This window comes from Aythya ferina (genome assembly GCF_964211825.1).
Source record: "Aythya ferina genome assembly, chromosome: 4".
NCBI classification, from domain to species: domain Eukaryota; kingdom Metazoa; phylum Chordata; class Aves; order Anseriformes; family Anatidae; genus Aythya; species Aythya ferina.
In genome coordinates, this window is record NC_140300.1 from 15,619,238 (window position 1) to 15,632,769 (window position 13,532).

A 13,532-nucleotide genomic window follows, 5' to 3' on the forward strand; every position below is an offset into this window, starting at 1 on the left:
GATCAGAATGTAGGCATAATTAAATATTGAAACAAATTATTTGGAGATCTTGTAGAATCCTTTCAGCTTTACAGGAGTAGCTTATGGAAACAGCTGAGAGGGTGCTCTGGTTATATTTTTACCATGCTCTTGTCCTGCATACGATAAGGTGTGTAGTTGTAATGTTTAGTATACATTTCAGCTAGTATACAGCAGTTGCCCTTTATATTATGGTTCCTAGAATATCACAAGTTGGAAGGAACTGACAAGAATTAAGTCCAATTCCTGGCTCCACATTGGACCACCCAAAATTCAAACCATATGTCTGAGAGCATCATCCTAACGCTGCTTGAATTCTGGCAGGCTTGGTGCCCTGACCACTTCTTCATGAAGTTCTTTGACTTCCTCCTGTGCTGGGAAAGGCACTTTTGTGAATCAGATTGGGTCTAAAATTTTCAACTGGCCGGTTTCAACCCAGTTACTCTTCGGTGTTACCACATCTGCATCTCTGGTTCTAGGATTAGTTTAAAACAGGTCTTGGCATAAGAGGGCAGCCCAGCATCTTTCAGCAGCTGCGCTGGCTTAAGCTACTCTTAAATCCTGTTCATGGGAGCACAGGGATGAATTAGTCAATGTTTAACCTGTGAAGCATGGATGGCAATCAGTGTGTAAGACACCTCATTTGCTTTCAAAGATATCTTCTTAGTTGGTTCAGGTTGTGGACTACTTAAGTTGAGATAGATGATCTCTCTGAGCTGCCATTTAGCTCTAGAATTCTTTCCTTTATGATTTTTATAATCTAATTTGAAGATATGGGTGGCAGTCTAGTGTAAAACTACAATTCTTGCAATTATAGTAATAAGTGTATTTAAAGCTTAAGCAAGCTTGTGGTCCTGTGGTTTCAAAACTTATAATATATTTAAAGATTTCACTTTGTCTTAAAGTTTTAGTTTAGTCACAAACAATTCATAGTCACCTTTTCTTTTGTAGTTGTTTCTCATAAGAGTTATGATTTTGCAAATCATTTCTGTATCAAGTAAGAAACGATATAAAATGTTGTGTTTATTTGTAGGGGAAAGAGTGGTTTGGTGATGATGGCAAAATCTTAGCATTGCCTAATCCAATTAAACAATCTTCTACTAGGCCTCCAATATTTTCACTGGAAGAAGGCATTGCACCAGAACTTGAAACAGTGTATAGAAAGGTAGGTGTATTTAATATGTTATTACTGGGACACTGTATGTCCATTCTGCACTGATGAGCTGAAGAGCTTTGTAGCAAGAGCCGTGTGTGCTGCTTTCTTGGGCTCTACAACTGCTCCTTAAACATGTTCCACTTTTTAAGGCATATTCCACCTGTATTTTTCCATAAAAATAACACATACAGAAGAATGAAGAGTTTAGCCTCTTAGTGAAATAGTGAGGTTACAGTGCATGATGAACTGCTTCAAGTCTGTGAATCGCTAAGGCCACTGTGAAGCAGCCTTGGATATTGTCATGCCAAAGTAGGGTAGTCCCTGTGTTAGCATATCTGTACAGTTCCTCATGGTATGAGCTGGCAGACTTAATGATCAGGACAGATGTGTTCTCTGCAGCATTACTAAAATAGAAGAGCATGTGAGTGATAGTTATTTTATCCTGGTGAAAGTCCTCCATAAAAGTCATATTAAAGTCATTAAAAAAATCTGATGAGAAACTGCTGAAGGATCAGATGGAATGTTTTTCATGGGCATTTATACCAGTCCTGTAAGAGAGCGATACAATAGCTGAACTCCCCACTCAGTCTTCCTTTTTCAAGGTCTTACAAAGGGGCAGCAGTCGGCACATTCCTAACAACTTCATTTTTCACATTATAAGAATATTTAAACCTGTTCTGAAGAGCCCTAAGAAGGGATCAGCAGTCATCAGGCAGGGAGCAGTCTACTAGCATGGCAAACTCCCTCCTGATGGCAGTTACCTGAGGATATGAGCCATGATGGCCTTTAGGTTGCAGAGTTGAAGTAGGGTCTCTAAGATTTGTCGTTAAAAGCTCTTTTGGGGCCTTATTGATGTGAATTTCCCTGACATTAGAATGGAGAAACAAAGAACAGATTCCCTCTTCTGTGCTGTCCGATTTATCTATAACAAAAGCTGTTCTTAGAGAGCTGTTCTGTTTCTCTTACAGCTGAATTCTCAGAAATAATAAAGCAATTCCAATGCAACAAGTAAAAAGACAACTAGCATGCTTTTCCTGTTCCAATACAGCAATGTCATCTTTGCTCAGCATAAGTAAAATCTTCAGCAAGGCAGATGATTTTCTATATCAGTCTCATATGGGCTATAGAAATTCTGTTTTGCAGAATGCCTATGGAGGTATAATGCCATCCACTTGTCAATAAAGCAAAGGAGGTTACTACAGAAGTCTTTACAGTTCAAGACTCAGTAGTTAGATGTAGAAAATGCGAAATGGTTCACTTTCTGTCACAGGGTTTGTTTGCATGATAGCTTTATTGGAGCTAATAAATCCATTTTATTCTTTTTTTTCTTTCAGGCAATAAAAATGACAGCTGCCAATCAGTATCTTGTTGGACCTGGAGATTTTCAGGGGCCATTTCAATTGGATATTGATATTTCTGGACTAATATTCACCCATCATCCCTGTTTTAGCCGTGAGCATGTGTTAGCAGCTAAACTGGCTCAGTTATATGATCAGTATTTAGCAAGAAAACAGAAGAATCTTACCAAACTTCTCACAGACAAGGTATTTCTATTGCTTCATCATAAGTCGTTGAGATAATAAGACAGTCTAAGGTAAAAGCTGAATTTGTTTTTTTAGAGTGATGAGATTTTAATTGTAATGTACAGTGTTTTGTCAGAATAGGAGAAACTTAATTATTTCATCTATGTTGCTGTGTGCTCAGTGCAGAACTGTCTATAAGATTATGGATTTCTTTAATCTATGTAAAATTAACTCAATATAGGCTTTGAGGTAAGGGGAATGTAATAACTAGAGAAAACAAAACTTTTATATATTATTACTTCTGCAGAATATCCAAACTGTTTTCCAGTGAATGACAGATAAGACTTTACAGGATCGTGTACAGGGGTTCTGACAGGCAAGCTGTATTCAAGGTTTGAGGGAAGTTACTGAAGTTTAATTTTCAGCTGTTGGTTAAAAGTGAGATGAAGCAGTTTGACTTGCAGAATTCTACAAAAACTGACAAACCATTTCCATGTTCCTTTGTTAAGAATTAGTTTCTTAACTATTAAGAAGTTAAGTACATGGATATAAATTCAGAGTTTCATAATTTAAAGGTGATGATGATTCTCCACCTTAAGGGCTATTGTAATGAAAAATAATCCTCGTATTATTATTATATTGTAATTAGGGTCTGTAGTTGTACATATACATATATATGAATTTTGGTATATAGTGTTAGGTTTCAGTTTTAATGCTGGACAAGTGTATAAAAATAATTCCTTGGTATACCCAGTCTGGAGTTATTTGAAGGATTGGCTTGAGTCTTCCATGAAGCAGTGGCATAGGACATTCGTGTTCTGTCTGCATCACAGGAACTAGGCCTGGAAGGGATTTCATGAGTGTTTCCAGAATACTTTGACAATATTGTAGGCAACTGCATGATACATTTTTCATAGTGATTTTAATGATATTTTTTATCCACCATTCTGCTATTGACAAGCAATTTTAAAACCTGTCTCTTCTAACAGATGTTATTTAGATTGTTGTGACCAGATTGCTCTTTAGCCTTAACAATTCTTCCTCCCACTCTCTTCCCTGGCATTCTCTGGTGGACTCCTTGTCATCTACTTCTGATGCTTGCTCTTGGTATCTTAAAACAATTATTCTTTCAAAATCTTTTTTTTTTAAATACCAGTGAGATTCATTTTGTAGTTGCTCATGTATGTTTTCAACTATATTCTCAGTGCTCTCCAGTTATATGGTAACACTAGCTTTATTGTTTTTTTTGTTTTTTTTTTTTTAAATTCCTTGATTTGTGACTTCATTGCTTCTAGTATATAGCTGCTTTCATTTCCTGCAGATCCATTAGCTATTCTGATTTTACATTCAGTATTGTCCTTTAGAGAAACCACAGCAACATAATTAACATTTTAGTTTCCTTTCATACTGCTCTTTTTTATCCTCTTGCCTTCACAGTCATGTATATCTTTTTCATTCTCCTAAACTAGTTGTCCATCTTTGTACTCATTTGATGTATATCATCTAATGTTAGTTGAAGCTGTGGCCTCTCATCTCTACAGTATGGTTTCAGAAGTGCATTTGAACTCTGTCGTGTCCTTAGACCTTCTCTTCCAGTTGTAACATGCTATATGTTATGCTTAAATTTGTTGGTGCAGGTGCCTAGCTTCTGGAACACACTCATCAAATCCACTCATTTTGGTTGTTCCTTTATTTCCTTATCTCTAGTGGCCCTTGCAGACATGGCAAAACCATAATCCTGCGAAGACAGAAGCGAGACAATTCAGAGTTTTTCAGTTATGTAGTAACTAATTTGTTCATATTGAGGTGCATTAAACTGTATGCTTTATAAATGCTACACTATCTGTTAACTATTTGCCTGTTAATTTAAGCTGCATGCTTTGAGGAATGCTGTGCAACGTAGAGTAGGCGGTGGTAATGCTGGTGCTCCTGGTCCTATAGCACAACAGAGCATACCTGAGTACAAGTTTGAAATCAGGTAGGTACAGATTCATTGACACAGTGCTTTTAAAAACTGTATTCCTTTCTGTGCAGGTACAACGTATAAATCATGTCAGGCTTTTAAATTCTGCTGTAAATGGCTCTGGATTTTGAAGGCATAGAAGAATTTCTCCTGATAAGTGGAGTAATAAAAAAAAAAAAAAAAAAAAAGGAAGAAAATAGACCAATTTTGAATTAATATTTCTCCCCAACCTCTAATTTGATTACTTATTGCTTAGTAACTGTATGTTTTTGAACACTTAAAGCTTAAATAAAACACTGTTTTAATAAATGTCAACTGACATAACACTGCAAGTTATAGTTTTTTGAACAAAGTTTGTTTTTTCTATCCTCCTCTTCCTCATTACACAAGACACTTGGCATCAGAAGTCTTGATTCACTTCCCATTCTTAGGTATGATGGTCATGTTTTTGCCAATGGGATAATACATACAAAATGGTAGAATTTTCTTTTACAAGATTACCATTATTGTTCTTGGACAGTAACTGGATAGTAAAAGTATCTTCCTGTTTTTGGCTTGGTAGAGAAGGTTAGTATTAATTTTGGCAGATGGACCATGGTGATCTGTAAATATAAGTGTATAAGTAGTATAATAAAAACTAAGCTGAACAGCCTTTTAGCTAGTTTATACTTACTGTGAAACTGGGTAATGTATATTAAATAAACAGAGAATTGGTTTAACTTCTGTAGTTATGTACTAGGTCATAGAATCATAGAATATCCCAAGTTGGAAGGGACCTACAGGGATCATCAACTATACCTGGCTATGCACAGGACCACCCAAAAATCAGACCCCATGGTTGAAAGTGTTGTCCAAATGCATCTTGAACTCTGGCAGGCTCAGGACCATGACCACTGCCCTAGGGAGCCTGTCCCAGTGCCCAACCACCCTCTGGGTGCAGAACCTTTCCCAACACCCAGCCTGACCCTGCCCTGTCCCAGCTCCATGCTGTTCCCTCAGGTCCTGTCGCTGTCCCCAGAGAGCAGAGCTCAGTGCCTGCCCCTCCGCTCCCCTCGTGAGGGAGCTGCAGACTGTCATCAGGCCTCCCCTCAGCTGTTCCCCATGCATCTTTATTGTAAACCCTTCGCCATCTTTGTAGCCCTCCTTTGGACACTCTCTGATAGTTTTATGTCCTTATATTCTGGTGCCCAAACCTGCACACAGTGCTTGAGGTGAGGCTGCACCAGTGCAGAGCAGGACAATCCCTTCCCTTGGCTGACTAGCCACGTCGTGTCTGATGCACCCCAGGCTACTGTTGGCCCTTCTGGCTGCCAGGGCACACTGCTGGCTCATGTTCAACTTGCTCTTAACCAAAACCCCCAGATCCCTTTCTGTTGGGCTGCTCTCCAACCTTCTATCCCCAGTCTGTACATGTAGCCAGAGTTGCCCCTTTCCCGGTTCCCTTGCTCTTGTTAAACATATTCTTGGGGGCTGTCCAGCTCTCTAATTTGTCAACATCTCTCTGCACAGCCTTTCCACCTTTGAGAGAGTCAACAGCTCTTCCCAATGTAGTGGAATCTGCAAACTTACAAAAAACTCCCTCTAGTTCTCTATTCAAGTCATTTATGAAAACCTGTGTAACATCAGTAGTTTATAATACAATTAAAAAAAAAATCCAAATTCTACTCTCAACCTTGGAACCTGTGGGAGCTTACACTTACACATTCACTCACTGCTCTTGTTGGAGAGTTGCTTCTTCAGGTTTTCATCCTTCACGTATGCTGTCTTGTCAAGTATTGGTGTCTATGCAGGACATATTAGGCTATGTCTATAAGGTGGTATTTCTACTGAAGGACAGTGTCTTCCTTCCATCAAAGGAGGAGTAACTTTTATTAATGTTTTAACACATCTAGTGGAGGATTAGATGGAGGAGGTGTGCAGTTACCATGCAGTGCTTCAGAGACAGGAGTTGTCACCAGGGAAAGCATAAATAGTAATGAGAGGACTCACGGTGGAAGGGAGGTTCTTGGATTCTGGCACCAACCCTAAGGCCTGCTTTGCTAAGGCCTGCTTTGTTATCCTGGATATCTTAAGTGTTTTTCTAGGTCTTGTATACTTTAATTTAGTGTCATACTGTTACAAATCGGGAGAAACTTGGCTGAAATCAGTGGGATCAGTGTTGCATAAGTAATGTGAGATGAGCTTGGCTGGGATTACTCAAGGGCTTTTCATATCTATAATTCTTCTTGGCTACAACTCTGTTGTTGGAAGCTGTTACATATCAGGCTCAGATAGGTGCAAGAATTTTTACTGTCATGGTGTCTAATCCTAACTTGGACCATGTATATGGGTAAAAACATCTGACCTGCCTTGTCTCTGTTTTAACATTGCATTTCCCTTATGGTCAATGTATCACACTCATGAGAAATTACAGATGTGAGGGAAGTGTAGCATGGAAAATAATATTTCTAATTACTTCCTCCACCCTCCAATAACATAATTGTTGTGTTCTCTTTGCTAAATATCAGAGCAGTAGTTTTCTATTGGTTTGAGGAAGGAATGTCATCTAAATGCAGAAAACCTTTGTAAATTTGCAATTTCAGACCTTCTGTCCCTATTTGCTGAAGAGGAAATCAATGCATGCTGAGGATTTCAGGTTTCTAGCTCTTCTGGGTGATGTATTTCAGCAGAGGTGATTCTCTACTAAAAGGTCTTGCTTCCAAGTAGAATGCATTGAATGAGCATAATTACTGACCTGCGTGTTTCTCTTGCATTTAAACTTCTCATCTTGTAGCTTCATTTGGCAACGAAGAAAAGGTTTTTAAGCTAACTAATATTCAGACTGTTAGCTAATGAAGTGAAGAAGTTACTCATCTTACTTTCTGGAAAGCCTGTATTTCAACTTTCTTTATTGTTTTTACTACTTCTGCTTGTGTTTTTAAACAATGTGTGAAGTATTGCTTCTCTGAGCTGTAATTTGATGTTCCTTTTTTCCATGCTCTGAATATTACAAGGAATAATATTTTTGTTTTCATCTTTCCTTTTTTTAAATAGCATTATTTTCACTAGACATGTTTAGCTACCAGGACAGTGCTGAAAGCAGTCTGTGTTGTTGCCTCCGAGACATCAAAGTCTGTGTTGGTCATTAAAGGTGCTAATGAATATCTGTTTTACAAACAGATTAGAGACTAGAAATGTGAAATACTAATTCTGAGGCAAAAGAGCCCTGCTAATTTTGTTTAAGTCCTTTCACAACCCTACAAAATTCTTGCATTACTTCATACTTTACTACATTACTTCATCTTCACAAGTTTTGTTTAGTGGAGCTAAAAGCATGTTAGGTTTAAAACATATTTTGTAATGTATGATTGTAATAACCATTACTTCATAGCAGCCGTGTCGGTTTCCTGGGCTGTTGTTTACATGCATTGACTTTAAAATGTTTTAATGATGTACAGCTGTAATAAGCATTTCAGAAGACTTAGATCTCTAGAGAATGAACCGTAATTCAAGTCAGATTGTCTGAAATTCAAGAGACTAGAATACAGATAGTGAAGGAGACCAAATCCTGTCATCTTCAAGTTCATCTGGGTTTTATGTGCCTTGGATTTAAGCCACTGCAGCCGTCAATCAAATTGAAAACCACATCACTGGCTTTTGGTATCCCAACTTTTCACTGTATTGTTCCACTGAGTTATATAACTCTGACTTTGTACATACATATATATATTTCTAGGCAAACCAGAAGACTTCGTGATGCTGAACAAGAGAAAGACAGAATGTTGCTTAAAACTATTATAAAAGTTTGGAAACAAATGAAATCCCTCCGTGACTTTCAGAAGTTTACCAACACACCCATGAAGCTTTATTTGAGAAAGTATGTTTTGATAACTCTTTGTACTTCATTTGCCAGTAGGGGAGCTTTAATGAGATTAGTCAATTTGGGATATGAAGGGTGCAAACGTAAGGATTTGAGTAATGTCTGGCACTAGTTGAGTCTGCCAGACTATGAGGAGGAAGGAAAGATAAAATAAATAATTACTGTAGCAGAAGGAAATTTCTGAAGTCTAATGAGTAAATAAAAAGTAATAATATTAATTTTGGATGGTAGCTATCTGCTGTCAACTATGTTAATATTTTTCAAAAGGATGTGCTTTTGCTATAGCAAATGCTAATTTTGCTATAAATTAATAGAAAAGTGGACGTATGCTATATTTTATAAACTTAATTCTAACACATTAATACAACACATTTATACAATTGTTTTGAAGGGAAGAAGTTGATCAGAGGTCAGATGAAAAAGCATATGAAGCAGAAATCCAGGCTGAGATAAGTGAATTAATAGAAGAATATATGGAAGAATATGATAAGAAAATGGAGGAGTACAGAACTGAGCTACAAAAGTGGAAATCCTGGAGGAAGGCACAGGTTTGTTTGAATCATTGTTTCACAAAAAGTACATTATTACTAAGTATATTCAAAGTTTGTCCTTGTAGTACAGAATAATCAATTTCAGGGTAGGCATGAATAAATTTTGTAATGTACTTGGATATATTCTGTCTACTTAGAATGTGTTAGTAAATTAATTATTAATTAACAAATCTGTTGGTTTTCTTTTTATGGAGCAGTTATCTTTCTGCTATTTATTTTCTTCAGTTCCCTTTTTTTTTTGTTAAGTTTAACTTTTGTGTTTGTGTGAGTGGTAAAGCTAAATAGTTATGGACTGTTTCTGACGAACAAGCAGTTGATGTCTCCTGTAAATTTATGTTCAGAAATGTCCCAAAACGGAAAAACACAGTTAATGTATGAACCTTTAACCTCTGAAAGGCTTTATTACTAATAATCTGGACTGCCATTAAGGTCCCAGTTGTGCTTCAAGAAGATATTGACAAACAGGAGCTAGAATAATACACTTCAGCAGGATGACCTTAGTGATATGGAATATGACCTTAGTGATGACCTTAGTGATATGGAATTCAGCAGGATGACCTAGCTTAGTGATATGTTTTAGTGGAGGACTTGTTAGTGTTAGGTCAGAGGTTGGACTCGATGATCTTGAGGTCTCTTCCAACCTAGAAATTCTGTGATTCTGTGACCTTTGAAATAGCCTGTGGCAGTGCCAGCAAAATCATCGGAGAGTTGCTTCATCCTGCATGCCTCAGGATAATGGTTACTTGAATGTAATCACTGCACTGTTTAAACATTAGTCATTTTAGGTATCATAGCAAAATAAAGTTCAAAGAAAATCTTAAAATACAGTTTTCAAGAATCTAGTGCATCTGCTGATACTTTTATAGAAAGTGTTTCATGCACATGCAGCAACTGTGGAAGACATGATGTTTGAGGGGAAGTTGATCTGCAGGTATTGGAAGTTCCTGTTAACAGAACGTAGGTAGGCATGTGACTCATGAGTATCATGCCAATTCATTTGTATGCTAAGATGAATAAACGTAAGGTTTAAAGTGAAGGTAGGTAGTTTGGGGCATTGGTCCATATGGGAACTGTTGATCTACCTCTAACTATTATGCCTTCACAAATACCATGGTGCTCCAAAAGCATGTTCCATGTTCCATCCAAAGGTGCTCAAAGCATCTTTCTGCTGTGGTAATCACAAAGTAGTTGAGGTTACTGTGGCTATTCCCTTTTAGAGTGAAATATCATGCACAGACCTTCATTTCATGCCCAGAAGTACTTTCCTTTATTTTACTCAAAGTTCTTTGTCGGTTAATCACTGCTATTGGTGTCTCACTAGCAGAGAGTACATCAATATATGGAAGACGGTAGAGGTAGAGGAGAGTAGATAAATTTTAAAAGAATTAGACAATCAAAAAAGTTAACAAAGTTAAGCCAAGAAAATATGTTTCTTAATAAAAATACGTTATCAAGTTGTTTGGCTAAGTACTTCTGTTAGAATAAAGTATGCTTTCCTCATCTTCTGTTTTGCTAATGATGTCGTGGTTCATGAATGGTTGGTGCTTCCAAGTAAGATCTACACCCAAGTAATCTGTAAGAATTAAAATACAAAATACACTCAAGTAATCTGTAAGTCTGCAGAAGGAGGAACTTGTTTGCAGTTGTCTACTGAAACTACTGAAAACCATGTTGTATGTTGTTTGTTTATTTTTGTGTTTGGCATAAAGGAAGGGATGGGATCATTCTGGTCCTGATAAAGACACTGCTAAGCTAAAAAGTTTGTAGCACATGTGGATTCACTTTGTCCATGCATGCAGACAATACATCTTGAAAAACTGTAGCTACTGGTTGAGTAATCTTCCATCAGTCCTAAGAGAATGCACGTGGTAACTCTGAATGAGGAATCAGCTGCTAGCCAAAATGTTCAATTAACAGTTGCTTTGTAAGTTGGTTGGGAAGGTTAAATAAATGTTTTGTTTGAAGCACATCATATTCTTGAAGCCTATCAATGGAATGCATTGCTAAATTCTCAATCTCAAGTAGTGCTATAAAATGAGAAAAAATCTACTCTTTCAATGTTGATTTTTAAAATTGTACAGTCATTACCCATACCCATTTATCACTTGTAAGTGAACAAGGGAAAAAAGCTGTACTGATTGAAATAGTGCATTGTTATTTTTATATACAGAAGTCCAGAAAGAAAAAGAAGAAAAAAGACCTTCAAGAAGAAGAAGATTCAGTAGAAGATTGTGATCTTGGCGAGGAACCTGTAAAGCCTATCCCACCTAAAATGGTCAATAACCTGGAAATAGAGCGGCAGGTTAGAGAAAAAGCTGACAACCTCAGAAGGAAACCTGGAGAGCCTGCTTTAATTCCTGAACTAGTCCTGTCAGGCAGCATAACTCCAAGTGAGCTGTGTCCTCGGTAAGATAAATGTTGTAATTGTTTTGTTGTAACACACTTCTGTTGTGATCTTCTGCTGTTATTTATGATTTGATTCTTACCTGCACAACTTCAAAAGTGTGCACTCATCATTCTTAGTAATAGAATGTTAAACTTCTGCTTCTGAAGCTGACATAACTTAATTCTTTTTCAAGTCACATGTAACCTTGTATGTACTGGGCTTGGGGAATGCATAACTACATATTCACTATAGACCATCTTGAGCATATTCATAGGACAGCAGTATATGTAAAGAAACTGGTTTTAGGGTGAAATCTGGGCCACTTCTGGTGGTACTGCTCTCGCTAGCTAGTTCTTTGCACCAAGTGGTATAGTCAACAAAGAAAGGGAAAATAAAGAAATCATAGTTAACTGGAGATTTCGCTGTGGATAAAGTCAATACTCTTTTGTGTTACTTCCCACACTTACACACACAATTTAATGTACATCTAGCAAGTTTGAGTCATTCAGAAACTCCCTTTCATCTTTACTTAGCCAATAGCCTCATCAAAGGATAGTGCTTGACTGTTCTATTACCAATGACTGAAATCTTAAGAATCTTAACTCAGTGTATCATTTCCTGTATCTTGGTGGAAGGGAATAGAAAGAAATTTTGTTTCCCTAAATAGTTCCTTTCATATGGAGGTGGACATGTTGACCTGTTTTTAAATAATTTTATATTCATGAGAAGATAAAAATAGCTGCTAAATAATAGTTCTTAAGTCACTCCTATATAGTGACATTTTTAGAATAATATCTTTTGTTGTTTGACCTTTGTTTCCTATTGCGGAATCAGATTCGTATTAAAAATAACCAAAAACTACAAATGTTATTAAAACTGATATGACCACTTGTTTAACATATTTGCAGGGCAGAGGTTTTGCGACGGGAAGACGTGAAGAAACGCTCGGTATTTATAAAAGTCCTTTTTAACTCCAAGGAAGTATCAAGGACCGTTACCCGACCAATAAGCTCAGATTTCAGAGTGCACTTTGGACAGATTTTCAATTTACAAATATTCAATTGGCCAGAGAGCTTGAAGTTACAGGTAAATAATGATTTATCATAGTTTTATTTAAAAAAAAGATAATGTGAAATGTGGTTCCTCCCAGAATGCTTATATTTTGCTTTACATTGGCGTTGTAAAGACTGAAAAACCTGTGAAGGACCCTGTACAAACTATCTTATACCCCTTCCTTGCTTCTCTGTTTGCAAACTTTCAACATTGCTGCTACATCTCTGGTACTTGTGCTAAGATTTTATTTTATCTTACTGATACTGCTTTCATTTATTCTTAAAGTTCTAACATATGCACATTTTACAAATAATATACATGCCTATAACAAGCCTATAACACAACTACAAGCTGCATGGGGGTGACTATTTAATTGAGATGTGATTAATTTTTTTAGTAGGGCAGCCTCTTAATTTTAGAATAACTGATTTATATTGCAGATAAACTTGCCAGAATACTCTTCTTAAAACGTTCTTGTCCACAGAGTAATAGCATCATAATGTTTGTTGGGAGAGAGAGGAAAGAAATTTAGTGCTAGTAATTTCCATTGTTGCACTGTTGATCAAATCAAGTGCAGTAAGCCCAAAAGGGAGAAAAAAAAATAATTAAAAAAAAAAAATCTGAATTAATGAATGAGTGACAAATTTATAGAGCTAATAAGATAAATTTTTAGGAGGAAAACATGGTCATGATCCTGCTTCTCCTGTTAGCTGACTTTTCCTGTTAGATGACACAGATAGCTCAGAGGAGGGTGTACGCCCCTCAACCTGCTCCACTTACAAAACACATAACTGAAAGTCACAAGAAATACCATCTGCTTTCATTATAAACACTTGAACAGGGACTAAGAGGAGAAGTTGCTTAAATCACTTTGTGCCTGAAACTAGCTGGGCACGAGGAAAGCAGCAGGCTGTACTGCCAGAACTGGGACTGTGCCTTGCAGTCTTTCATGGTAAGGGGGAATTAGTGAGCCAGAATCCCTCCAGCATCTTCACCGACACCAGTCACTGTGACAAGCAGCTG

General features: G+C 37.1%; 1 protein-coding gene across 4 annotated transcripts in view; it reads left to right on the forward strand.

The window, feature by feature from the left end:
• CC2D2A (coiled-coil and C2 domain containing 2A) overlaps positions 1 to 13,532 on the forward strand; it is a 64,545-nt gene that overhangs the window by 15,403 nt on the left and 35,610 nt on the right. For all 4 annotated transcript variants that reach the window (XM_084517106.1, XM_084517107.1, XM_084517104.1 and 1 more), the window contains 7 exons: positions 1,052 to 1,183; positions 2,509 to 2,718; positions 4,569 to 4,675; positions 8,376 to 8,516; positions 8,911 to 9,067; positions 11,241 to 11,476; positions 12,365 to 12,542. In XM_084517106.1, the coding sequence (XP_084373232.1) occupies positions 1,052 to 1,183; positions 2,509 to 2,718; positions 4,569 to 4,675; positions 8,376 to 8,516; positions 8,911 to 9,067; positions 11,241 to 11,476; positions 12,365 to 12,542 (1,161 nt within the window). The remainder of the gene's footprint in view (positions 1 to 1,051; positions 1,184 to 2,508; positions 2,719 to 4,568; positions 4,676 to 8,375; positions 8,517 to 8,910; positions 9,068 to 11,240; positions 11,477 to 12,364; positions 12,543 to 13,532) is intronic.